This window comes from Corvus moneduloides, chromosome 7, assembly GCF_009650955.1.
Source record: "Corvus moneduloides isolate bCorMon1 chromosome 7, bCorMon1.pri, whole genome shotgun sequence".
Taxonomy (NCBI): Eukaryota; Metazoa; Chordata; class Aves; order Passeriformes; family Corvidae; genus Corvus; species Corvus moneduloides.
Window position 1 is genome coordinate 12,393,908 of NC_045482.1, and position 27,406 is coordinate 12,421,313.

General features: G+C 43.0%; 1 protein-coding gene and 4 non-coding genes across 5 annotated transcripts; all 5 read left to right on the top strand.

Annotated features, from left to right (window-relative positions):
* The first annotated feature begins 1,828 nt into the window (after window positions 1-1,828).
* Window positions 1,829-25,645, top strand: NOP58 (NOP58 ribonucleoprotein). Its single transcript, XM_032114119.1, has 15 exons — window positions 1,829-1,966; window positions 3,943-4,019; window positions 5,722-5,774; window positions 7,604-7,728; window positions 8,734-8,870; window positions 10,048-10,112; window positions 11,405-11,539; window positions 12,434-12,579; window positions 13,540-13,666; window positions 14,303-14,466; window positions 15,186-15,320; window positions 16,525-16,586; window positions 19,126-19,259; window positions 24,488-24,609; window positions 25,317-25,645. The coding sequence occupies exons 1-15, from the start codon at window positions 1,922-1,924 to the stop codon at window positions 25,371-25,373; spliced, it is 1,584 nt and encodes a 527-aa protein (XP_031970010.1). The 5' UTR covers window positions 1,829-1,921; the 3' UTR covers window positions 25,374-25,645.
* On the top strand, window positions 6,046-6,134 carry LOC116446949. The gene has a single exon (XR_004241459.1). It is a non-coding gene; the product is annotated as a small nucleolar RNA SNORD70 (small nucleolar RNA).
* LOC116446950 lies at window positions 10,703-10,790 on the top strand. The gene has a single exon (XR_004241460.1). It is a non-coding gene; the product is annotated as a small nucleolar RNA SNORD70 (small nucleolar RNA).
* On the top strand, window positions 12,680-12,763 carry LOC116446947. Its single transcript, XR_004241457.1, has one exon. It is a non-coding gene; the product is annotated as a small nucleolar RNA SNORD11B (small nucleolar RNA).
* On the top strand, window positions 13,834-13,919 carry LOC116446946. The gene has a single exon (XR_004241456.1). It is a non-coding gene; the product is annotated as a small nucleolar RNA SNORD11 (small nucleolar RNA).
* Window positions 25,646-27,406: the final 1,761 nt, after the last annotated feature.

The following is a 27,406-nucleotide window of genomic DNA, read 5'->3' on the forward strand; positions in this document are numbered from 1 at the left end:
TCCCTTCTTTTACTCCTTCAGTTGGGGATACATTAGCTCATCAAGACAGAAGCTAGATTTGTACAGGACCTGCAAAGTTAATTGCTGCTGAGCCTGTGAAAACTGGTGATATACAGCAGTAAAGCTCCCACTTTTATCTTTTGACAGCTCAAATTCAACATAAAATGCACTTAAAGAGAAAACAACAAAAGCTGTTTTAAAAATACCAGATATACTTACACAAGCTTCTTCCCATAAAACCCAAAGTCAGCCTTGCATTTGCATACACTATCAAGACTACTTGCCCTGATAACCTCACTCAATTCTCAGGTGTTTTATAATGTCCCTTATTTCCCTATCTGTGCTTAATCTCAGTCACCTGAAGTCAATAAAGTTCACCTCTGTTCCTTCAATTTGATTCTAACTAATTTCTCCAAAGCTGCTGTATAGTTTAGGAGCCAATAGCTGTTAGAGGTTTTCTCAAAGCTATTGGCCCACATATATAGTCTGTGCAAAGCTTCTTCAGTCCATCAAAACGAGATTTCTTAAAAAAGCAGACTTTAACCTAAAACCAATCTGTAATCTCATAATGCCAATTTGCTTGCCTGTGGGGAGTTAGTACTAGCAAACAGGATGAGTGCAGCCTTCTAGGGCAACCAGCTAAGTAACAGTAGCTCTTACATAATAATGTACTGCCCCAGCCAGCAGGGCCAGAACCAGTACTTTAAAACTTGATGGAACCTGGAAATTCTCTGCCTCCTTGAACCTAATTTCTTTGGCAATATTACTGGGACTTACAAAAAAAAAAAAAAAAAATTGGTTATGTTATGTAAAGCACCAAAGTCTTTTCTTTGAAAAAAAGAATCTTCAGAATTATGCAGGTCCACAGATTTCTCTGACTATTGGCTTTCCAGCACACTCCTTGCATAGAGGAAACAAAGGCGTGCTGACTCATACAGATGATTGCATAAAATGCAGCAAGGAATGCCTGATATAAATCAAACCCAGGCATTGCTTGGAGTCTCTCTTTCTGCGGGCAGGAAAAGCTCTACCTGTTTTCTGTACAGATAACCCTCGCTGTGAATTAGGTGGGAATTTCTAAGGGCAAGGACCGGCGCTTTCCGCCTGCCTCCCCCCGGCACGCAGCTGCTCGGCTGCTCCGCAGGGCAGCGGCACCGCGCTGTGCCGAGGCACCGGGCAGGAGGCGGCGCAAATGGCGGCTGCCGCGGCCCGGCGCTGCCTTCCCCGGGACAGAGCTGCCCGCGCCCCGGGGACGCCGCAGCAGCGCGGGGAAGCAAGCAGCGCTTAAAACGCGTGTTGTGTATGAATATAACTTGGTGCTTGTCTGTTGGAGAAGCCAACCTTTTAAACACACAAAACTGCACTCTGTCAATTTTTTTTTACGTAAAGGAACTGTTTTCTGTGCGAGGAACTGCGGGTCGGGCCGTGGAAGCGAGAGCGGAGCGGGGAGAGAACGCACCCCGCCGGGTGCGGGGGGCCGGGAGCGCCGGCTGAACGCCGACACCGCAGGCGGTCCGACTCGAGGGCTGCCGAGGTGGCCACTCGCTCACACCTGCTCCGGGATCTGCTCCGCGAACAAAAGCCTCCAGTACGGCCACCCGCGTGCCGGGGAATAGACCCGCTCCCTGGGAAGCGGAGGCAGCTCGGGTGAGGTGCCACAGGAACACACCGGAGCCTCCCGAGCTCCCGCGGGTTTGTGTGCGTGTCTGTGCGTCGGGAGGCTCGAACCTGCGGCGGGGGAGGGGACCGGGGGGAGGCGCGGGCGCGGCCCCGCCACGTGGCTCGCGGGCGGAAGGCGGCCCCGCCGCTTCCGCTCTCCGCGCGCTTACTTCCGCCGCTTCCGTTTCCGCTGTGCGGCGCGCGCGTGCTTGAGCGGGGTCCCGTCCGGCGGCGCACGTGGCGCCCCCCGGCCGCCGCAGCGATGCTGGTGCTGTTCGAGACCGCCGCCGGCTACGCCATCTTCAAGGTGAGGCGCGGGGCTGGGGGCTCGGGGGCGCGGTGCCTTCGCCCCGCCGCGCTGCGCCCTCCGTCGGGGCGCGGGGAGCGGCCGCTGACCTGCGGCGGAGCTGAGGGAGGGCGAAGGGGAGCGCGTCGGGCCTTCGGTGGGAATTTCGGGGAAACACGGACGGGGGTGAGAGTGAAAGAGGGAGTGAGGGCCCCGCATCCCGTGCGGCGCCTCGGGAGGCGAGCAGAGCTGGGGATGGGAGCAGCGGGGCCGCGTTGTGCGTGAGGCCTCGGAGAAGGGGCTGCCGGAGGAGGCTGAAGGTGCTCGGCGGGCGGAAGCGAGGACTCCTCGGTGCCTGCCAAACATGGCACACATCTCGTGTGGCCCTCATTTCCTCCCCTCTGCTGAGGTGGGCTTGGTAGAAAGTTGTGCGCTCGTGACCGCGCCCCTTTCGGCGTGTCTGGGGGCACCCGGGTTTGGGAGTGTTGACCACTTTCTCTTCCTGGCTGTGCCCTCGTGGCCGGTGTTCCAGCAGAACCCTGTGGGTGCGTGAGGGGGCGCGTGGGAGACGGGCAGCGCGTTCCCGGGCGGCTGTGCGGTGCCCCGGCCCGGGGCGTTCCCAGAAGCGGGATTCGCGGCGGGCCGGGCGCAGGGAAGCGCAGGACTCCCGCGTCCCGACCTCGCTCTCCCAGCGGGAGAAGCAGACCCCTTTCCAGGGATTTGCCGGCCTCCTGACCGGGTAGCTCAGAGCTGCAGCTTCGTGGGGCTTTGAACAAGCCTAAACTAGAGCTGCTACAATGCCGTGCTGCTCTCTGGCTTTTCTCTTGCTCGAGTGTTGATCCCTGTACAGTTTTACCAGCTTGATCATAGATTGAGTAACATCTTTATTTTTTTTCTCTTCCGGCTTAGTCTTAGGGTTTAGCTTGTGTGAACATGAGTGTAGGTGCAAAGAGAACAAGGCTCTGGTTTCTTCTGCCTTTGCCTGCAGCAGAACTGCACCCTTACTGCTCTGTGGAGCACTATATTTTCTTCCTCTGCCCTGAAACCTTTCCTCCTCATTGGAGTGAAGCCGTGCAGTTCAGGCAAGGAGGATTTCAAGACGTATGTCTTGGGAAGAAGCCAGAAATACTTCTAAAAGCAGATAACTTCTGTTCTGTGCCCCCCTCTCAACACTTACACCTGGGGAACTGATGCACAGACAGCAGTCTTCCTGGAGGTTTTGTTCACTGGATGTTGACACAGAATAGTATCCTGCGCCTTCAAAGTTACTAATAATAATAAAAATCTTTTGAGTAGGCTGAAACCTCTGGTGCAGTGAGCCACCCTTTCAAACTGTCACAGCAGCCAGGAGGGGCTGAAAATAACGAATATTTTAATTTCTGAAAGCAGAGTAGGCATAAAGCAAATGTAGGAGGAGGGACATACAGAGAGAACTGCAAGGGACATACAGAGAGATGGGATTAAGCCATTGCTGCCTCTTAGGTAATTCTTGGCTCAGTTGATGACCAAACTGTGGTGACGACTCTTCTTTACAGGGATGGTCTCTTTCTGGTTTGGGTTAGCTCTGATTAATGAAAATAACTTGGGGGATCACTCCTTTCTGTCAGGCTTCCCAGATGTATTATTTTTCCAAAGCAGTGGCAAATTTGGGTTTGGGTCACTGGGGTTGTGAAAGTCCTGTAGAGGAGGTGGAGCAAGCCCAGTTTTGATAAAGAAGAAGAGTTTTGCTTTAATGTGCCAGGTCCAGGAGGACCCAGCCATTATTGAAGAACTTCTGTAATTCAGGTGGAAGTAAAAACGCTGTGCTATTGTGTGTCTATTAATAGGGTAAAGCTGCTGAGAGAGTGGTGAAACCGGAGATCACTGAAGTCGAGTTTGTTGACTCAATCAGTGTTAACTACTGCAAAGTGGTTGGATACACTGTTTCAGGTCTCCGGGATTGAAGATTGTTCAAAAGTGAACTAAATATAGTTGTGCATTGTGTTATTTTCCTGCAGGTTCTGAATGAGAAAAAGCTCCAAGAAGTTGACAGTCTGTGGAAAGAGTTTGAAACTCCCGAAAAAGCAAACAAAATGTAAGCAGCTTTATGCCGGGATAGCAGTGTGGCTTGTGGAAGGACATGGCTGCCTGGAGTTAAGCACAGCTGAGGTTCAGAATGAAGTATTGATTTTTGAGTTTCAGTATTGTAAAAGCTGTAAGCAATGATAATGTGAAGTTAGATACTCTGAGTTGCTTACAATGGAATATCAAAGTGAAAGAAATACCTTACAGTATAATTAAGGAGCAGAAGTCATTACCATGTGTCACCAAAGCAAAAAAATTGAACAATATTTTAAGGTGATGTGAGTGCTTTGACAAGAACATCCAAGCTTGTAATGCTGGAAGTGTCAGTGAAATGACAGGTTTTTGTGCTCACAGGAAATTATTTTGGGAAAATAAAGCTTAATCCAGATGAAACTATGCAAATCACTGTGAACTGAGCCTAGTGTTGTTGCCCATGCCATCAGTGAGAGCTTGCACCACTGCCGAGTTGCACAGGGATTGCAGTGTCCACTGATCAAACTGGCCCTTCTAGCAAATTGCCCTAAAGCTGGGGACAGTGGTGCATTCCTTCCGAGTCTGCCTAGAGTGTTTTTATTGGAAGATTTCTAACCAGCTTTGATTGTAATGGATGCATCTGAACAAGCTATGCCTTGTGATTCATATTTATCCTGCTCTGTAGCAGTACTTGGAGGAGAGACCAGAATATCCCACATCTGCCTGTTTGTAGCATGGTTAATCTTGTCCTGGAAACATCATCTTGGCCACTTGTTACACAGGATGTGGCTCTTAAGGGGATCTCTACTCTGATAAAGATAATTCCTCTTCTGCCTTTTCAGAAAGGCATCAGTGTAAGCCTGAAGCTTCTGTTGGGATCTGCAAATGCTTAACTCAAGCATTTGGCTTTGTCTGTGACCTTGCTTGCTTTGCAGATACTTGACTCACAAAGAGCGGTGGTTAATCAGAACTGGATTAGTCAAATGCCTGTCCCTGACAAGGAATTTACTGGATTGAGATGGCTTCTTAACTGTAACTATATATCAACACCACAGACTGTGTGAGGGGAAGAGGAAAGCTGTGCCTAAGGATCTTACGCAGTGTGGTTAAATGCTGTTCATATGATTCTTGGCTCTGGTCGGCACTTAGGGCATGAAAGAAATTTTTGTTGTTTGTCTTAAGCTCAGCTCAGAACTTGAATTCTACCATCTAATTACAGGGGAGGACTTGAGGATTCGTGGGCAATGAATCAGTTCAGATTTAAAGTCTTTGAAGATGCATTTGGTTGAAAAGCATGTTAAATCTGAGCTGTGCAGGCTCTGCATTCCACAGAGGCAGAACACTTCCTTTTGAAGATGAGTGGGGAGATGTTATCATCAGTCAATCAGGGTGCAGTGTTGAAATTTAAATGGATGATGTCTGTCTTTAAATATGAACTACAAAGCAAAAAGGGAGGTTAGGTTTTCTGGTGATGTTGGTCCAAGAAATACCAAATCAAAATTTCTTTTTTCTTTTTCCTTTATGTAATTATTGTGGGATCCAGCTGAAAAGTCACATCAGACTCAATTGGCCAGTTTAGTGCTCTCAGTCCTTTTTGAGGGTCTGGATATTGATCTCTGCTCTCTTGAAGCCTTAGGGAAAAGAGAGGAACTGTAATAGCAGGGGCAGAAAAAAGATAAAATGGTTCTAGCTTGTGGTTTATGTACATTTGTTTACACACTTTCATTTTATTTCTGTAGAGTAAAGCTGAAACACTTTGAAAAATTTCAGGACACAACAGAAGCACTTGCTGGTAAGTGAGTTAACACTATTATTACAGAAAAATCAAATCTCTTGACATGCACTAGTTCACGCTCATTACTTACCTGTGTCCATGCTCTTTTTCTTTTCTTAGCTTTTAAATTGCACGTTTTTTTAACTGAGCTGGTTTTGATGGTTATGAGGTCACCTATCCAGTCTATAGTACAGTAAGGATATAATAAAGTCTGGTTTTTTCCTTTAGTGCATATGTCCCAAGCAGCTTACAAATGAGCACCATGCAAGTGGTGACTGATACATGTAGCCTGTCTGTTGTCAATGATGGATTCTTGTTGAAGCTGACTATCACTGATTTGAGTCAACATTTCGTCACTACCACTGAGACAACAGACAGGTATTAGAGAACATTCATTATTACAACCACCTGGGTTTTGTGGACACATATTATGCCTGTAGTTTTCAGCCTAAGAAAGGTCTGTATTCTCCTTAAATTCAGGAGTTTAAGCAAAGTGGAAAGCCTTACATTCAGTAATTTTTATTAATTCTACACTTAAATGCTTGATGCTGTGGCCTGGTTTGAACAGAAATGGTAGGAATTCTTGGTACTAATTCAGAAATGGTGTGACAATTACTGCTGAATGTCTTGTATGACATCAGTAGGTGAATGTTTCAGGTCACATTTATAACTAAAGAGCAGTTCTTCATTTTCTGATGTGGTAGGGGTAGCTTATAAAGGAAGCAAAGAAGCAAGAATGGAGACAATCCCATCAAACATGAAATGCAAGTAAAAGAACTGAAATTGAACCTTTCGTACGTTCCTCTCTATGGCATATTTTTTGGATTGTGTTGCTTTTGCATAGGTTTGGATTCAGTTCATTTATCGTTAAGCTGATTTAAAAAAAAAAAAAACCAAAAAAAATCTAAAACCTTCTACTACTTTGCTTCAAGTCAACTTATCTGTGAAGTAGAGAGGTTTAGACTGCTTATGTGCCATTTATTTTGAAGGGAAGACTGTGTGTGACTGTTCTAAGTTGGGTTAGATGCTCTTGGCCAGATTGCAGAGTGGAAAATTATCTGCATTGTAGAAGGGGTGAGAGGAAACTCAGCACAGCACTTTGATTTTACTCTTAAATGTCATTAGGTTCTGGAAACCAAAAATCACTGTCTGCTGCTCTGTTACTGTGATCAAGATGTATCAATCACAGAAGTTCAGTGGAGCACAGAGCTGACCCTCAAAGAGGGTTGTATAAGTACCTGCTTAAAATATATTGTGTGGGATTGTAAAGCTTTTACAGATCTATTAATATTTGAGAATGAGGACCACCCTTTAAAGATTCCTCTGTCTGCATGCTGTATTAAAAGGGTCTGTCTGACTGTCCAGTTTGGCAGCATTCCTGGGGCTTTAGACAGTACATTATCATCACCAGAGGATGCAAATAAGCCATTACTCAATTTAGGATATCACGGTTGCTGCCTAAGTGACCTGGCAAATGGTTGGTTAATTAAATGATACACAAAATACTCCCATATAACCTTGCCGTTGGAAATGTTAAATATGTATCTAAAGCATATGGCATACTGTTTGTAGAGATTCTTAAACAAAATTGGCAAAAATAGAACTGAAAAACATATGCAGAAAGGAGAGGCAACTGGGAGAAGGGTTTTTGATTTAGGCCTTCAGAGGAGGAAGTATATAACTTTCTTCTGTTTTGATTTTTAGCTCTTGCATGGTGAAGTAGTATTGCAGATCAGACTAGAGCTACTGTGGGCAGTTAAAATAAATACATAGAATTTAGGAGTAATATTTTTACAGGTTTTAGGAGGGGACAGAAACTGCATCTTTGGTCTTCTTGTTTTATACAGCATCTACAGCTCTTGTAGAAGGCAAGCTCAGCAAGAACTTGAAGAAGATTCTCAAGAAGATAGTGGCAAAAGATGCCCATGAGCAGTTGGCTGTGGCAGATGCCAAACTTGGAGGTGTTATAAAGGTGATAACTGATTTTGCTGTTTTTCCTTTTGTTTCATGCTACAGAAATGCTACAGTCAGATTCCAGAGGTTTTGCAGTCACTGGCAATGGATTATGCTGCCAGTGCTGTGTTTGCAGCATAGAGGATAGTTAATCCTAGTATGTGTACAGGGAAGATGTTGTCTTGAGTATGCAGGTGAGGGACATGGTAAGAATGCACTGAGGTGTTCAGGTTTGCTTGGTTTCTCTTAAATATTGGTTAGAAACCCAGCAAGTTAACAAATTAATTTTCCTACTGATGCAATCCAGAAAAAGTGGGGGGAGCAACCAAACAAAAAACCCGAGCCAGGCAGACACGTATTCCTCACTAAGAGATGCAGCAATAGTAGGGTGCTGACTTATTGTATTGTTGGGAGTGGACATTGTTGTGCCTTCCCAAGTCTGCAGGCACCCCCTTGGTCCTTGCGTGCCAGAGGAAGAAGGAGGTTCAGTGGAGGGGGACTGCCTTTTCCGGTGTCTCCTAGGTGTCAAATACCAGTTTCCCATCTCATGTCTGATTGCTCACTGTTCCACTGAACTTTATTCTGACAGCCTCCTCATGCTGTTTTAGGAGAGTCTGTAGGGTGCAAAATGAGGGTTTGATGTTAAAGTGAATAATAATGAAGACTTTGAACTAATTATTCAGTCTTGTTCTCTGAAAAAGACGCAAAGCTCCCAACTCTCTACCTCTGAATTTTCTTTCTATGGCCAAACTGTTTCTAGTAAACTTAAAAATACTGAATCTTAAGTTGAATGTTCTACATAGCAGATAGAGCATTAATTATAAATCTGGTCTTCAAAGTGGAATATTAACTGTGTGGGGAACTGGAGGTGTCACTACCTTGAGCATCAAAAATGGATGAAACTTACGTGATCATGGGATTGCAGTGGGAAAACCAGTTATAATGATGTAAGGCTGCTGGAAGAAGGACTTCAGAGGAATGTTGTGTTGTGCCTGACTATGGACCATTGATTTCCACCCTGCAGGAGAAGCTGAATTTGAGTTGTATACACAGCCCAATGGTTACAGAGCTGATGAGAGGAATTCGCTCACAGATTGAAGGGCTCATAACAGGCCTCCCTTCTCGAGAGATGGCAGCTATGTGCCTGGGTCTGGCACACAGGTGAGTTCCTACAACAGCTCTGTTTCATCCCATGTCTGCCTCACTCTTGTGTCCCTGGCTGTGCTGTGCTGCTTGAAGTGTCTCTGAGTATGTGGCATGGTCTCATACTCTCTAAGTTGAGATACTTTTGTATCTGAAATGTTGTTTTAGAAAGGAAGGGTTTTCCCGTTTGCACCCACTCTTTAGGGAAAGAGTCTTCACCCAAAGTTGAAATTGGTAGCTTTCCTTTTCATGTTATATACCTCAGGATTTCATCTGGAATGTCTCTGGAGCAGTCAAGGGAGTCATTTAAAGCTTGATTGCCATGAAGAGACAGGGTGGAGACCATGATTTGCACCAGAATAAATACCCATATAATAGATAATGTAAATATTAAAGGCAGGGTTGTTCTTCCCACCTTGTTCTTGCTGCTTTTTAGTGGAGTAGTAGTTAATTACAAAGTTGTTGGATCACCATGGGATCAGGTATATATTAGTGAGTAACTTTTTAATCCATACTCTGACATGAACTTGTCCCTGTCACAAGTTGGCAAGCTTAAGAAATGCTTTGCTATAGCCAGTTCCTTAAAAATGTGTTTGCTTAGAAAATGGGCATTAATATTGAAAAAGGACTTTTAAGATGCAAATCCTCATTGATACCGAGTGTCTTTCCCTGTAGCATACAGAGAACATAACATAATGTTAACGTAACATTAAAGCCAGATGGTAACGGGCTTTCTCAGACAGTGAGAATCTGTTCCAGGAAGTTTCTTTTGTTGCTTCACATTAGCATTGCTGGTATTTGCTGCTGGGAAGGTGCAGTTTTGTGGATTGTTTCCAGATGCTGCCCAACTGCAAGTGCTGTTGACGAATACTTTTTGTGTGGAACCATGCAGAAAAACCCAAGAGCCAATTTCCTGCCACAGCACTTGTGTTCAGTCTGCTGCAGGTGGTACAAATAACCTTAACTTTCCCTTTCACCGTGGTCACAGGGTATGGGAGTGGACCCATGTCAGGGCTGTTGTGAAGCTTGTGTCAGTGTGCCTCCTGGCCACAGCTGAGAGCAGTGAGTGGCACAGAACTGAGCTTGCTTTGAATGAACCTGTGGACAAGTATATTCGTGTTAAAAAGGAACAGATGAGGCATATTCTGCAACAGCATGTCAGGATGCTGATGAAACTGTATTTCTGTCTCCTCAGCCTTTCCCGATACAAGTTGAAATTCAGCCCAGACAAAGTAGATACCATGATTATCCAGGCAATTTGTAAGTATATTTAGAGCTTAAATTATTAATGGATTTGGCTTAGGATAGCTGATTTCTTTACATTGGCTAAAGAAAAGTATTGCTGTCAATTTCCTCCTAGGATGTCTTAGTAAATTGGGTGTTGATGTTTAGCTAGGCATAAAGTGTGTTTTCTCAGTAGGGTTTTCCACAAGCAGGAACATTTTTAGGGCCATACAATAAACTGGTGTGCACTTTTTCTTAGCATAGAAATCAGCTGAGCTACAGGCAGCGTTAGTTCAGTCCTCTAAGGGTTTTCCTTCCCAACATGTCTTGCTCCTGAGTGGTGCTGGGAAAACGGGCCCCATGGGACGGCATTTTCTGACCCATCATTTGGATGGTATCTTGTATAGAGGGCAATGTAGAAATAGACTCTTAGGTTAGGCATGTAAAACACACTGCAGTGTGTAATGCTGCATTTTGTCTCCTTGCTTTCTAAATGGAAAACAGATTGAAATTGTTAAAGCAGCTAGGAAAGCCCATTCCTCATTTTTCCTTGAAGACATACACATCATAATCTGCACGCTTGCTGTGAAGCAGTGGTGAGGAATCCTGTTTGGAATATTAATTCCCAGACTGTTGCCAATGATGAAACATAGTTAAACTGAAATTAATGATGTAATTCAGTTCCTTCGTCACTACCACTGAGACAACAGATGGGAATGTTGGTATTGCATTAGCAGGAAATAGTTTAGCTTCAGGGCTCTCTAGCAATATATGCTGTAGGTTCTCTACTCCAATAAATGATAAATTTGTCATATCTGGTAAATGGTGAGCCTGTTGGCTTCGTATCTGGTATATTTATATTATAACAGCAACTAAAAGGCTTGACCTTTTAAATCAAGTAATGGAATACAAAATTGGTTTGTTACCGTTAAAACGTTTTTTCCTTAAAGTTAGTTGGATGGCTACATTTTACATAAACCTCGTGTGTAGCACTTGGCTGACTGAGAGGAGGGATGATAACTGGCTGCTGCTCTCCTTCTAGGGGAATGTGCTTTGCAGCTGTTAAGGAGTTTGTCCAAGACCAGTCCCAGTGATAAAACTTCGAGGCCACACTCAGGGAATTCTAATATTTCTATAGTATTGTGCCTGGTATTATGCAGTTCTCTGAAAAGTAAAGACTTCTAGTGTACTGCGGTTTGGTTTATTCCAGTATTTATAGAGTGAAATACTTAGTTAATCTCCCTGTACACTATTAAAATTTGTTGGTTTGAGTGTACCATATTTTTAGGTTACCCTTTTAGAAAAAACTCCATCCTTCTTTCTTTTAGCGCTTCTTGATGACTTGGACAAAGAACTGAATAACTACATCATGCGCTGTCGGGAATGGTACGGTTGGCACTTCCCTGAACTGGGCAAAATCATCACAGATAACCTCACATACTGCAAATGCGTGCGGAAAGTCGGTGAGTGCTGAGGCCAGCCGAGCCTGGGGCAGGGCCGGGTGCACGGCGTGGGTGGCACTGGTCTGAGATCTGCTCACTGCTCATCCAGCTGCTCATCACCCTGAGCAATGCTGCCTTCAGCAGCAGAGTGGGTAGGGCCAGGAGAAAAGGAGGGTATGTTTGCATCTGCATGTTGATGCAATTTGCCGTTTGGAATCTTAAGTGAAAGCTAATGCCACATCACCAACCAGTCCTTCATGGACCACCAGCACATCTTCTTAGAATCACAGTTAGTCAGCAGGCCAGTTTGGAAATAAGTTACTAAAAAAGTGATGTAAAGAGAAGTGTTGCCTGTCTCTGGATGTTCTTGGAGACAGCAGCTGCTAGAATTACTCATAAGAGCAGAAAGAATGACTGCTATATTTTGGACACTTGTTTCACCTCTTGGGCTCATGTGCTTTGTATTGATTTTTTTATTGGTTGGTTGTTTTTTTGTAATAATGAAGTTTACAGTCCAGAGAGAGAGTTGTGGTTTTAAGGGAACTTTTTTTCCTCCAACTGCAGAGACAATTAAATAGATTTGGTTAGTAGTAAGTGCCTGCTTCCTGGAATTCTTTTCTTGTAATATTGTGACTGAAAATTTTGCAGCAACCAGCTACTAAAAAGGTGAAGTATGCAGTGTTACAGAACATGGACTTTCTGGGTTTTTTTTCTAGTTTAAAATTTAATGTTTCCAACCATTCCTAGCTGGTATAAACATAGTCAGAACACTGACATACATTTTAGGAATTCGGAATAGTGTGATGGCAGACTTGACTCACTCTTTATTTTGGCCTTTTATCTTCATCTGTTTGTGCTTTTTTTACTAGTTCATCTCGCCCCCCGCACAAACATGCTTTCATCTGTCCCCCACAGGAGACAGAAGCAATTTTGCTTCCTCTGATGTTTCTGACATCCTACCAGAGGAGATTGAGGAGGATGTGAAGGCTGCCGCTGAGATTTCCATGGGGACAGAAGTATCAGAAGAAGACATAAACAACATAATCCATCTCTGTGATCAGGTATGTACACACAGATGGACAGGAGTAGGACTCTACTTTAGCTGTTTCAGAGCCACTTCTACCAAGGAGAGTTTTTCCCAGGGCAGCCCTAACACTCTTGTGATGGCAGTGATGATTCCTAGATTGTTGCGTTCCTGATGTTCAGACGTGAGGGTGCACAGTCACTACCTCATCTGAGCCATCTCAGGCTGTTGATGTCTGCACAAGGCCTTCTGAAAGCAGCAGTCTTACTTTTGGGAGGAATTTTGCTATCATTGTGCTTTTAAGTATTTGAGATAATGGCATTATATAGCCTCTTTTTGATCTGTCACTGTGGAAGCTGGGTGATAAACCTTGGGTTAAAAATGCAGCACTGAAGCCCCAGAAGAGTTAGGAGTCCTACCCTGCTCTCGTCTGGGCTGTGTGTGAACAAACACCCTCCGACTTCAGTCGTGCCAGTTGGATCCCTTTGTGACTTTACCAGGGAGTGGCAGGGTTAGGAGTTCCTGTTCTTGGTCTAGACCAGGCTGCTTTTTTATGTGCATTCTAATTGTGTGTATTTATATAGAACAAGTAAAGAGCATTTATCTCATTTCAAGAGAATGGTGGCAAAGATTTATGTGAAAACTGAATGTTCCAGGGTTTTGTCCTAAAGAAAATGTCCTTACTGAGTATTTTTGTCGTGCTTCACTGTCTTTGGCATGTTGTCAGCTCCTTTATCAGGAGTTTTGCTGAGAAAATAAGTTGCATAAGGGAATAAGCAGTACAGATCCAATATACTTCGTGAGTATATTGGCTCTGCTCTGGGAATATGCCCTGTATAAAGTTTCCTGTAACTCTGGCTCTTGGCTGTTTTCATTTTGCAATTTGTTAGTCTCCTACATTGGAATTCTCAGCAGTTCCTCATGTCAGTATATTTGTCTCTTACTCTTTTTTGCTCGGCTAACACTGAGTCCTGTAACCAAACTCTCTCTGTGCCAGGTGATTGAAATCTCTGAGTATCGGACACAGCTCTATGACTACCTGAAGAACAGAATGATGGCCATTGCTCCCAATCTCACTATCATGGTGGGAGAGCTGGTGGGAGCAAGGCTCATTGCTCATGCAGGTGGGTTACGGTGATCAGTGTAAATAAATCTTAGGTGACGTCATCAGAGGTTTTCTCCGAGGAGCTGGTCAACTAAAAGCATTATGTAAGGCCTGGTGAACATATCGTGGTAAATGGGGCAAAGGCAGCACTTCAGGAATCTTGAGAATACCAGCATGAGCTTGGTAGTAGTCTGTGATGACGAAGTTCTCAGTTGGCCTGAATTCTTTCTGGAATATGAGGGCAACTTAAGTCACTACCTCTTCTGAGACACTTACTGAGCCTCCTGCTGATAGTTCAGTCACTTCTGAGTTTAAAAACCAACACTGAGCATTTATAGTCACACTGGCTCAAGATAGCAGCCTACCTGTGCTGTAGTTCTGTGATGAAATGTTCTTGCTGTCAGACTGTCAGGAGTAGGCATTATTCCAGTGGAATATGTTTTATTGATGAGTCAGCCTTCTTTCCTGATGCTCAAATCAAACCAAGACAGTTGAGGCATGAAAGACTGAAGTGGTTTACCTGTCCTTCAGGAAACAAATGGGAAACAGGTCTCATGAAAATAGACTGCTCTGAGCTTCTTATACTATTCAAAAGCAGGAATCTAGCCTAGCTGCTCCTCTGACAAATTACTCTTGCTGTGTCACCTCTTTCTAGGTTCCCTCCTGAATCTGGCAAAACATCCAGCTTCAACAGTTCAGTTACTGGGTGCTGAGAAGGCACTCTTCAGAGCACTGAAGACTAAAAGGGACACACCTAAGTTTGGTCTTATCTATCATGCCTCCCTGGTGGGACAAAGCAATACCAAAAATAAAGGAAAGGTAAGTTGCAGAGTTCTTTACTAGCTTGGCTTTTTCCAGGGCATGAATATTTTGAGCTTCATGATGGCTTGAGCTTCACAGTGAGGCTCTTTCCATGGCTTGCTTTACTGTATTGCTTTGTGATTCCATGGAAAATACCACTGTCCCACAAACCTTTGAATATCGTTCACTGCTGCTCAAAAAAAAATTGAATGGGATTGCCCATTTGACATATCTGAGCAATAACAGGGGTGTGTATCCTGCTGAGTTAGGGTGTACCACTGGCTTTCTCAAGGGTTGTGTCCCTACTTTCTTCTATGTGATAGTAAATTAAGGTGTTAAAGGCTTTAGGCTGGCTTGAAAATTGGACTCTTAGTGTTAAAGTAATTTATAGCTTGCTCTTAAAGCTTTCATAGTGCAGGGGGATGAATGTGTGTTTGAATTGTGGAGAAAGCTGGAAATTACACCTCAAGCTAACCTGATCTAAAGGTTGGGATAGAGTAGGATATGTATTACTGACTTGCTGTCTCAGACATTTCCCTCTATTTATCAAGGAAATAAGATGTTACATTAACAGTATTTCAGTGTTGAAAGAATGAGACACTAATTATTTTTGGACTAAACACTGCTAGTAGATGGTTACTCTGTTCTTTTGTATGTGTGGGTATGGTTTCCAGATCAGAGTGAATCATTGCCTTATGTTAAGTCTTAGCATTTAATATTATTTTTGGCTTTTCCAGATTTCTCGAATGCTGGCAGCAAAGACTGCCTTGACTATTCGTTATGATGCCCTTGGAGAGAACACCAGTGCTGAAATGGGAGCTGAGAACAGACTAAAAGTAGAGACAAGACTGAGGCTTTTGGAAGAGAGAGGGGTAAGTCTTGCAGAGAGCTGCATGAAGCTGACATTCTTGTTCAGGATATGATTTTCTGATACACTGCTTTTTGACTCTTCCCACTCAGTAGTGTGTCACTCTTACCCTGTAGTTTCTCCCAGCTTTGGCTGGAGTGGCCAAAGGAAGTGTGTAAGTTGGCTGCAGGCATTTGTGTGTCAGCCATTCTTGTTTACAAGTTTGTCTTCATTTGTATTATACTGAAAAATCTTGGTAGTGAACAAGATGAATAAGATCATACCTTTACATTCCCTACATCTCTATGAATTGCAAAAATAGGCTTATTACTTCATAGTTTCTTTCCCTTTACTTTAGAAAGGAGTATTTGTGTTTTCTCCCTGCCTCGCATTTTCCACCCTGGCTCTCCAGAATCTGGACACCGGTGGTGCTTGGTCTTAGGGAGCTTTCTCTGTAGCTAAAGCAAGATGTTATTCTGCAAATTGCTGCATTACCCTCCCACCACCTGATGAATATCTGGGCTCTCCACACCTGCTGTTCCATGTTGCCCTTCGGAGAATGTAGGGTCCCTTTCCTCTTTTAGGTGGCATGCCTGCTGCATGTGGTCTTGTAAATGACAACTAGGTTCAGCCTTCCAAGCTAGATCTGATGCCAGTGCTCTAGAACAGAAAAGAAAAATCCAGAAAAACCTGCCCACTGTCTTCATGGGAGGTGAAACTTCCCATCGGAACAGAGGCAAGGAGACATGTTAACATCAAAAGACAAGCCAATCACCTGACAAGTACACATTTAATTTAGTTTGGGGCCTGTGTTGTGGTTTTAAGGTTGGCTTTATGCCAACTATAGGGTGATACCTGCCCTGACATGCAGTTATTCTTGCCAGAGAAAAAAGTGCAGAAATTTGAGCTGCTTTGGGGAATTTGGAGGTACAGTGTTATGTCATGTGTCTGTGGTATATTTGATCCAGTAGTAGGTGCCCTTTACTTGAATTGGACTCTTGAAGAGCAGCATTAGGAAGGCCGTTCTCACCTCAGCCTTTCTCACCTCAGCTACACTCCCTGTCGCTACTCTACACTCAGGTGTAAAACTGGTGCAGGTACACAAGAGCCTGACCCATAATATATGTCTGTCTTTCCATTTTTAATTCCTTTCAAGAGCTGTAGAACTTGTGCTGTGAATTCTTTTCATTATGAGTAATTTGTTTTCCATATCTAAATTTTTCTTGTAGATAAGAAGAATAAGTGGCACTGGAAAAGCCTTGGCCAAGACAGACAAGTATCAAAACAAGAGGTGAATAGTTTTTCCTTTCAGCTTAGCTGAGTAAAAATAACTCTCCATGTTTTTATTTCTGAAAAGCTTTTTGGTTGTGGGCTGAGTTGACTCAAGATCCAGAAAACAGTTTCTGTGCTTTTTAAACATTGATAATAAGTTCTGGTGCTAATAAGAATTTCCTTTTTCTCAGGTTTTCTAATAGTAAATTACTGACATCATCAGATAGCAAGTACTTTAGGTGCTACCACCAGCACCCCAAAAAGCTGGGTGCTAATATTATAGCAGCTTTATTTATTACAATTCTGAATGAAATAAATTGGAGAAAATCAGAGTTTAAATTATTCATTTTGACATGGAAGCTGTCCTAGAGGCCTATTTAGCCATCTCATTCTTTAAAAAAGGAAAGAAACAGGCACCACTTGTTTTGAGCAAAGCTTCATCACCTTGTGTGTAATGTCTTGTATGTATATATGTCTTGTATGTAATAAGTACCATGTCTTAAGCAATAGATAAGGTCTGTATGTACTCTGGACACCATTAGAACAGTTTCTGGTGCCCAGAGTGACGCTGTAAATTGCAACTGGGACAGCTGAACATTGAGGATTTGAACAGGGTATTATTAGTCTGCTCTGTGACATCTGGGTTTATCGCTTAATTTGGTTGCAGACTTCTTGCTTAGCTTGGCCTGCTTATTTTGCTGAGCCTGTGGTGTAGAGAGGGGAAGAGCTCAGCAAAACCAGGGCTCAGTGCTCATTCTGTGAGGAAAAAATAGCACTGTTGCACCCATCTGCAGCTCCCAAACATCTTTCTGGAGCCTAGGTGTAACTTTCATTTCCATATGCCAGGCATTTCCAAGTGTAGTGATGGCTGTGATTTCTGGAGCAGCTTTTGCAGACAGTGTCAGTCAGTAAATGAAGCATCAGGGCGTGTCAGGAGGCAGGAGCTGAGGGAGGAGGGTGTTACAGAGACAACATAGATGCTGGGGTTTGACCTCTTGAAATGAGGAATCATGAACTCCTGCCAGGACATGTTTCTGCTGTTAGACATGCTTTGCAAACATGTCTAGGCTTGGGGAGAATCTGAAGATAGTTCCTGGCTGTTTGGCATAGTCTGGCTGCCTAAAAGGGAAACTAACTCAGTACTTGTCAAATTGTCCTTGTAGTACAAAAATGGCAGTACTGCTCTATGGGGATGTTAGAAGGGCTAAAATAGTGTTTTAAGGAGATTGGCAAGAATGTTAGTCTTGTATGGAGCCATGGATTTTGTATTAATTAGCTAAATCACATTAATGTATCAGAAGTTAAATGTGAGGTAGTTTTTAGAGATGAGGTTCAAGTGAAACATTTCTGTATGCTTTCCAAAAAAGATGCAAAAGATGCTATATTTGTCTTATTTATGGTTTTGTGGTTTTGGTTTTTGTTTTTAATTAACAGCAATATTATGGCAATGACAAGGAAACCAGTGAGCTCTCACTTGAGTTTAACTGAAGCAGAGTCCACTGTTTGCAAAAGGCTGTGTAATGAATTTCTGTAAACAAATATGCGGTGTTAATACCCATAAGAATAATTTCCCATGCTTAGAGGATGAGTTGATGGTACTGACTGCTGGCATTACCACATGGTTCCCAGCCCAGTCACTCAGCCTGAGTTGCTTTTGTAGCCTGTGCAAGGTAGCTACTTCAGATTTCTATTTTAGGAAAGTTCAGATGTTCATTATGTGGCTGGGGAAGAAATATTTTCAACTTAGGTGTTTTTAAAATGCCTTTTTTCTCCAGTAGGAGTTCTGTTGGGAAGACAAAAAAAACCTGCTTTGTTGCTATTTGATGATTCAGTTGCTCCTTACAAGTTCCAATTAAAGAGCACTGGATTTCAGGGTGGCCAGTTCTCTACAGAGGAGTTCAGGACTGAACAACCGAGCATGCAATAACTGAGAAGAGGCAGTTTCAGACACAGATTAGATATTTTAATGTCCCATAAAGTCAGTGAAACAGGTGGTACAGCAATGAACCATAACATAACCCTGCTTTGTGAGTTTGCCCTCTCAGTGTAATGGTGGAGAGGCAATATAGAAAAAGCAGAGGTAAAGCTACTTCTAGTGCTCTGTGTGTATGTATTATTACCCCTAGGGTACAATTATAGGGTGATATACCAAATAGAATACAGTAATACACCAAATGGTGGGGAGCTGTGTGCTTGTGACCACATAGCTGTGCTGGATAGGCTTTCAGCATCAGAGAAATCAATTTAATGCATAATTCAAGTGCTCTGTAGAGCCTTCAACAGGTATAAACCAGGATCAAACTCTTAGTTAACTGGTATTTTCTTTTCAGATCAGACAGTTGTACTTTGTGGGGTATCTCTTCTATAGTCATTATTACTGATAAACCCACTGTGTCTTGGAGGGAGGGCCTCACTACCTGTAGATGCTTTGTTAGCTGAGCAAGATGATTTTCAGATATTCTTGGTAGGTTGTATTGGAAAGTTTATGTTCAACTGCAGGATCTTACCTGAAGGCTTGCTGCTCTTAATATGTAAACTGACTTTTTTCTTCATTACAGTGAAGTAAAAGTATTTGACCCCTCTGGTGACTCTACACTTCCTGTTGTTTCCAAGAAGCGCAAAATTCAGGAGGTGGACGAACCAGACACAGAGGTTGCAGTGAAAGCAAAGAAGTTCAAAGCAGAGATGAAAGGTTGGTTGGTGTACCTGTGCGGCTGGCATGTCACTGTTTGCATTGTGCAGTGGGGCTTAGCATTTACAGGCAGCCACAGTGCCTGGGTATTCTCCTTGGGTATGACAGTGTATTTAATAAAGGATACGATCCCTTATAGACTGACACCAGACTGCAGTCAATTCACAAACAGCTGGAAACACATAAGAAAGTTTAAAAACAAAACTCTACTCATATTCTTGCAGAATTCCTTGCTCAGCAGGTTTGTATTTAGTATCTTGAAGACAGAAAAGCTGCTCTCTGTAAAAACAGAACTTGCCCTATTTTCTTTCAAGAATACTATTTTATTCTGTCTAGAAACGTTTTCTGGCATGTTTCAACATATAAAAAGGTCAGAATTTGATGTGAAATGACAGTTGGAAATTTCCGTCTGAATTTGCGTAATATGTGAACAATTGTTATTCTCTGGGGAACTAAAACTGAACTATGGCCACAGTTGTTCTTTCCTTCTCTGATAAGTTACTGTGTGAAGAAAGATTTTGAACTGCGACTGCAAAATAATCTAGTTTAACATTATGGTTCATTTTAATAAACATTCTGTTCTCACCAGTGTGTAACATGGGAGGGGGAGAAAGAAGATGATTTAAAGTCACTCCTGTGAGATCCAGAGCCAGATCTGGGCATGAACTACTCACAAGTTTTGCCAACTACCTGTGCCTGCAGCAGGTGAGGGCTGTCAGAGCCTTCCCTTTCTGCCTTCTCTGCTACTCTGTTGTAGGGGATCAGAGTGTAGATCTGCTGGTTGAATACCTCTTCATGCTCAGGTGATGTGGAGGTGTGTTCGTTCCAGTCACCACTTAGTTCATGGTGTCTCTGTACATGGAGGGAGCAATTTGCAGGAACCTAAACTTAGCTGAGAAGTAAAGTTACACTGGAGGGAGAACCCTTTGTGCTGTAAAGCTGAGATCTGTGCCCCAGCTTTGTTGTCTTATACTTACCATAATGAGAAAAGGACACGAGTACTTCGGAGGCTTGAACTTTGCCCATTTGCTTTTGGAGAATGTGGGTGTTCTCACAGCTATTGCTTTTGATTATCTTTTGAACTAACTTCCTTTGCTATAGCCAGAATTGTTCCCTTGGGCTTCCCTTGCATTATCAAAGCAAGTGTTGACATCTCACAGGCAGGAGCTTGTTGCAGGTGAAATATTATGTTGATTTCCAGCCCACTCTTTTGTAGTTTGAGGAGGTTATTTCTGTTTATAGTTACATTATTCAATGGTTAGTGCTTTTGTACACAAGCCTGCTTGTGTTTGCTTCATTTGCTTTATTGAGCACTGATGTTTCCAGGCTTGGGACTTGGGTGGAGCACAGCAGGTATCCTTGAGCTGGAGATGGTGTCCAGAATAATTGTGGACTACTGAAACCTGTACTGTTTGGCTGGTTGTTTTTCAAATTTCCCCAAACTTGAAGTACAGGCTTCAGATGTGTTGCTTTTCTTCCTGCAAACATAGGTCATTCTTCACATGTATGGTTAATAGGTCCTGCTTTTTCCCTGTTCTTTGTATCTACTGGGTCATTTTCTTTGACTACTGGCTATTAGTGCTAACTATGCCAACTGCTTGAGACTATAGAATAAATGTTTTCAGAGTTTATCTTGTGTCACCTCTATGCAGAACTAATCCCTTCAGCCTGTCCTCTTGTACCCTTTAAAATAGCACTGCCTCATGTTTGCAAATTGTATTCAAGCACCCAGCATGGGTACATGGATTTCCCTGACACCTGCTAGACAGACCATAGCCTTGCTATTTTCCAACATGATTTCTATGATTGTACAGTGTCCTAGAGGGGGCTTGGTGGTCCTAGAAGGTTGAGTAGTTCAGCAAGTCCCATAATTCACAGAAGAGTGCATAGGAGGTCCCAGTATTAAGATTTATGTTGCATGTCACTTGAATGGAAAGTGCATGTGAGCCTTTAATGTCTGCTGTTCTTGGCTCTATTGTTTTTTGCTGTGGTGCTCTATTCAGCTTTTGCCTGGTCAGAGATAACAGATCCAGACAGTGTGTTGTGAAAGAAGTCTCTGCCCCCTCCTTCCTCATGCTGTTTGTGCAGCTGCATGATAAATGGGGCTGGTGGAAAAGTAGTCCCAGAAAAAAAGGCATTCTTCAGCCAGAAATTTTTAATTTGGTTTGTATTACAAGACGAAGGTAAAGGGTAGGAGGGAGCTGGGAAGCTGCCACTGAAAAGTGTTGGTCAAACCATTGCTTTTAATATCTGTTGTAAAGGGGGACTGTTACAGGGGGACTGATACACTGCAACACGTGTATCAGACAATGAGGCTATGGAAAAGAAATACATATGGACAGATTCTTGATAGATGTTTATTTCTCCAGCCGCACAGCCGGGATCTGCCGAGGAACTGCGGCAATCATGGGACCCGAGGGTCCTTGCCCACGCAGGGGAACACAAACCAACCCATGGGGAACGAGGCTGAGCAGGGCCAGGGAAACCCCGTGTCTGTGCCCTCAGGGCCCCTCTCCCAGGGCTCCATGGCAGGGGGGAGGGACCCTGACAGGGGACAGTACTTTGCATTTTGCTAGCCCAAAGTGTAAATGTTACTGCAAGATGAGATGTGTGGTGTTTTCTCTCTCCCTGTCTGGGGTGCATGAATGGCAGTACTTTGTGGGAACTGGCACGGGGTTGGGGGTTAAGATATGACTTCAAACCACATTCACCTTTTATACCTGTCAAGAAACCAAGTGGAAGGATAGTGCCTGAAACAAGTTATAATCCACTTAAGGAGCTGTCTGTTAAAACCTGTTTTCGTGTTGGTGAAGGGAAATAGGGCAGGTGTTTTTGTGGCTGTCGTCTCTGAAGTTGGATGTGGCCAGACAGAATGCGTACCACCAGCAGGGCTAGCCAGTGCCCCCAGGGAAGCCTTCAGCTTTCATTTTAGCATCAGGATATAGTAGCAGTTAGTGACTTGGGAAGGTATCTCTGAAATATCTTAAATTAATGGAGTTAATGGAGTGAACCCTGCAAGATACAAAGCCTTAAATGATAGCAACAGCTTGACAGGATTCTTTATTGATAGGCAGTGTGACTTCATTCTGTACATGTGGAGCATCATCTGGAGGAGGGAGGATACATCAGGACATCAGGCTTGTGTGTAAAAGCTTAGACAAAAATGGTGGAAAATGGATGAGTGGATCTACTGCTGGTGATGCCCAGCACTCCCAGGGCTGTCAGTCAAACTGCTCTTCAGGGTGCTGCTTTCTGTGCCTCTGTGCCTGGATAGTCAGAGCTATTGGTTTCCTTGTCAGCTGCTGTATATTGCAAAGAAACCCCACTGGCCTTGATTGACTTAAGTATTGCACCTAGAGGGGAAAAAGCCAGCACCCCTGGAGCTTTTATCCTCATTCTGGGTAGGTACAAATACGTGACGTCTTGTGATGAGCTTTGCTGAAAGGCAGCAGCTGAAATCTTCAGGGACGACTCTGCTGCTTGCTGTGAGAAGTGACAGTGCCTGTGAGTACCCAGTGCATCAGCTGCACTGTAAATTGTGACAGGTTCCACTGCCTGGTGTGTCAGACTTGATGACACGTAGGGTATTAACAAGAAATTATTTTTTCAAGGTTATCACCCAACATTTTTCTTGGAAATGCATATCTTACCAATCCAGCTGAGTAAAAACATGCTGCATAGCAAAATACGATGTGTACGCTCCTGTTACACTGTACGGCTTTAATGTAGTTTATGCTTATTTTTCAGCAACTTTTTATTTCCCCATGTCATACATAGGGAGGTGAGGATACCTATTTTTATACCTGTTTTGAATGCCTTATGCTCACACACTGTTCTCTGTGACTCTTGTGTATGGCAGAATTAAGTTACATTTACCAGGTTTTTTATCTGGAATCTTTTGCTGTTCTGCTTCTGGTATGTTTTTTAATGTCAGAAAACTGCATGTGTTAGCTGGCTGTATTCTTTTGTAGACATGTCTAGAATTTTTTTACCCTGGAGCCAACGTTTTTTGTCTGAAGCTAATGTTAGAGGCAAAGTTTGAAGTGTATTTTTGACTCATGTAATCCTTCTTCTGGCTTGAGGAACTAAAATTGTGACCAAGTACAATCAAGATGTTAGGAGGTTATGTGGTTTGGGTCTTTTTTTGTAATTGAACTTGTTCTTTTTGTAAGTGGTGAGTGAGTGTTCTTGAAAATGAAATTGATTCTTTCCTTGGGGGATATATGGTGAGAAAATGTCGTCTTGAGTCATACCTCCAGTAGCAACTGTACATGCCACAAACACCACTGGTTTCAGCATCAGTTTTAGAGCTACTGAAGGACAGTGGTTGCTACATCATGAACTTAGTCATGAGTACTGTGTGAAACTTGGTATCCAGCACTGACTCAGCTGTGCAAATAAATTTAATTTGGGTATGCTCCAGTAACAGCCTGGCTGCCACATAGGCTGTCAGCCTGGTAATGATTTCTGCTTGGTTTCTTTACCTAGAGATTCCTAAGACTGTGGGATGTATTCTAGGCAGTGAGTGGTAAATCACAGTTCCATTACCACTGTAATTAAATAGGGCAGATGTTGATGAATAGTTCTGACGAGTAACTGTAAGGTTGTTAGTAAATCTTTCCCTGGGTTGACATTCCTCTCAGCTTGTATAAATAATATTATAAATAATTCCTGTCATCCTAGACAGGAGAGCATTTCTGCATTAAATGCTTTACATTGCCTTGAGATCTTTGTGTTTGCCAGTCTAAACAGTAAAGAAAACTGGTCTGCTTCTTAACAAATTTCCAACATCAAGATAGAGAATCAGCTGTGAACAAGCTATTGCTGGCTAAATGCATTTCTAAGGTGGGAGTTAGAGTCCTTTTGCTGCTCCTGTGTTGCTGGTAAAAATATTTGCCAAACTGTGGACAGTCTCTTTTCTGATAGAGTACTTGAAGGTAACTTGGTAAACAAATGAAAACATGCAAGCTTGTTTTAAACTCTGGGAGCAGCATACAGGAATAGTGTGATGTGAATTCACCAGGAGATGTGAATAGTGCTGTCTGAACACTGTCACTCATGTCTTAAGTAGTTGTATATTTTGATTATAGCAGGGAGTAGTCATGCAGGTAAGGGCAAGGCAGAGGGTAAATAGGAGTCATTGTGTCCTCTGCCATCTCATAGTTTTTCCTTTTGCACTCTTAATAACTGACAGCCTGCCTTTCATTTTTGTCCTTTCTGTGGTACAGAAGGGACAGCTGTAGAAGATGGTGAACCTGTCAAAAAGAAGAAAAAGAAAAAGGGTAAGGAAAAGCAAGCTGAAGAAGAGGAGGTACTGAGTGAGGAACTCCCCACCAGCCCCATAATTGAGGTGAGGCAGAATTGCACAGCTACCTGATCCTTTTTGGGAATGTGTTCTCTCCAAAACATAGAATGTAGAGTGAGGGATGGGGAGAAATTCATATATATATAATCTATGGCATGCAAATAGTTTTGCTCTAGTAACTTTATTTTGTGCTATCCACCACTGTAATGTCCAAGAGGGTTTGCATTACAAAATAAGATCTGGGAAGTTGGTGACTGCAATGCCTCCGTTCCCATCCTGTCTTCTGCCCACCCCCAGCTCTAGTCTTCTCTCTCTTTGCGTCTTTTCTAGTGGGGAGAGTGTCCCTTGGTGCCAATCCACAGGCATCTCTCTCAACTTTGGACTTCTAGGGAGCAGAGGCTGTACCTGCTGATTTGATGTCTTCTAGCAACAGTAGAGCAGATGGGACCAAAGCCAACTTTTTGCTCAGTTTTGAAGTCCTGTTCTTAACACAGGGTTTAATTTTCTGTCCTTTGTGTATGTTAGCTGCAGGGCCTGGGGGCAGTGCTGAGCTGTGGCAGTGTGGCACAGCCTCCCTGCCCCTGTGGACAGCCCAGTGCATTTAGCAACTGAGGAAGGACATCTCTTGGGTTGTGCTCTGCTGAGCATGGCAGCTGGAGTGATGCTTTGGGTGTGAGCCCTGTTGCCTAGCTACACGTGTTGCTTTGCTTTTCCATGATGCTTTGTTCATGGCAACATTTGTTTGTTTGCAGAATGCAGAGAAAAAGAAGAAGAAAAAAAAGAAAATGAAAAATGAGGGTGAAGACTGATGAGGAGCAGGGGAAAACACTGGCCCTTGGACAGCTGCTTCGGAGTAGCATTTCTCAACATAATTTGTTTAGCCTCTTGCTGAAAACTAACTTCCCTGTGTTGCAAGAGGGCAAGGAGATGGGTTTGATAGCTGTCTTCTCCCTGGAATAGGATACCCTGGTGTCTCTGCTAATTAGGAGGATTACTGGTTTCTTTTGTTTAAAAGCTCACGATAGATCCTCTTTTTACAACCAGTCTCCACTGATAAGGAATAAAAACATTTTAATGGAGATTTTATGCCTCTGTTTTTTAACTTGTTTGCTGGGTTTCTAGCCATTATCAGGACTATTTCTAAGATGTATTGTTTTAAATGACTGATCAGTTCTAAAGTTCTAAATGTGTAAATGTTCTGTTGCAGTTTATTCTCTAAAGATTTCAAAGGCTGTAATATTCTTAAATTCTCCATAAAATGGATACAAATATATATGCATAATATCAAAGATGCTTTGAACAGCTGAGGTGTGTTATTGAGTCTGCACTGTAGTTCTCTCGATAAAGCCTTTTCTGAGCATCTTCCAAATGTGTTTTAGTTTTGCTGCACTGGCCAACAAAATTCAGATGTGTGTTTTGAACAAACGTGAGGTAGCTTTCAAATTGGTTCATGGCTATTGTAGCAACTTCCCTCACTTGATTTAAAAACAAAACAGAAAACCCCAACCAACTAGGCCCCCCCCCGCCCCCCAAAAAAACCCAAAACCACAACAACAAAAAAAACCCCAACCAACCAAACCCAAGGCAAAATTACTTATTCAGCTGATAATGAAGCAGAAAAGACAAGTGTTTTATTAGTAGCAGAAATCAGCCATTTGCTAATTCTGCCATTCTTGAGGGAATACAGATGCACTGAAGTAGCATCATGTGATCAAAACTCTAAAGCTCTTACAGTGGAAAAGGAAACCATTTTTTTAAACTATGCTTAGCACTCAGTTTATTAATTAACATGAAGTTGTTGGGTTTTTTTCTAAGTGCAGTGGTAGTGTATTACCTAAACAAAAATCAGTTTCTTCAGCTGGATAACATTTGGTAACTGCAGCCAGTGTAGCTGGTGTTTTTCTCTGGAATAGAGCTTACTGAGCAGCTCTTTGGTACTGAACTGCCCATGGCTTGTGGCCTGTTACTGCAGGTGCATCCCTGATGAGATTGGTAACAAGTTACTAATGGACTGTTCTATCAGTATCAAGAACATGAACTGCCTTTTTCTCCCCTCAGGAAGGTTGCAGTGAGTTTAACTGCTCTAATTGAGATTGCCTGGGAATACTGAGACCATTCCAGTTAATCTGCTTTTTGCTAGACAAGTAAGATGAATTTAAGCTGAAATGTTTAAATGGGCAGCAAAGGTATTAAAACATATTCATAATGAAATAGAGGAGTTGACTGTTAGTGCCTTTAGGTTTTTTATTGTAAATGCATTTTCAAACAGGAGTCCGTAGCAGACATGAAGTTCAATTTCCTCTGAACTATTAATGTAGTTGCTTCTTCAAAAGTATCAGATAAATTATGTATGTGCTGTTCAGAAACTGTCCTGTATAATTTACTCTAATCAGCAAATTTATGTGAACATCAGTTGCTTAGTAAGTCTAATCAGTGGGATCAAAATGGAGAGAAGTTATTTTTGCATGGCCACTTTCTCCTTCCTTTTGCTTGTTCCTTTGATAACAAGGGAACAAGATTCACCTCTTTTCTTATGTAGCATATTTTAGTGGTTTATCATTGCAAGCCAATGTCCAGTGCAGGCCAGCTTCCATCTCATAAGGCAGTCCATTGAGCTCAGTCATGAAGCAGCATGTCTTTCCCTCTCCTGCTCCTGTGCTGGGAATGTTGATTTTTAATATCCAATTAAGTAGAGCTTCTACTTTATTCTCTTTCAAAATGTGTGTGACCCAGAAATACTGGGTGGAGAAGAGGAAGCATATTTGAAGCTTTTCTGTGTTGGGTAGACCATACACTCATCTGCCATCACCTCTTTTAAGCAGGTAAATTAAGTACTCTGGGT

Excerpts from the sequence above, each read along its gene's own strand:
- NOP58 (XM_032114119.1), top strand. The coding sequence starts at position 1,922 with ATGCTGGTGCTGTTCGAGACCGCCGCCGGCTACGCCATCTTCAAG. Across the intron at positions 12,580-13,539 it reads TAATCCATCTCTGTGATCAG|GTGATTGAAATCTCTGAGTA; the intron begins GTATGTACACAC and ends TCTCTGTGCCAG. Across the intron at positions 14,467-15,185 it reads ATACCAAAAATAAAGGAAAG|ATTTCTCGAATGCTGGCAGC; the intron begins GTAAGTTGCAGA and ends TGGCTTTTCCAG.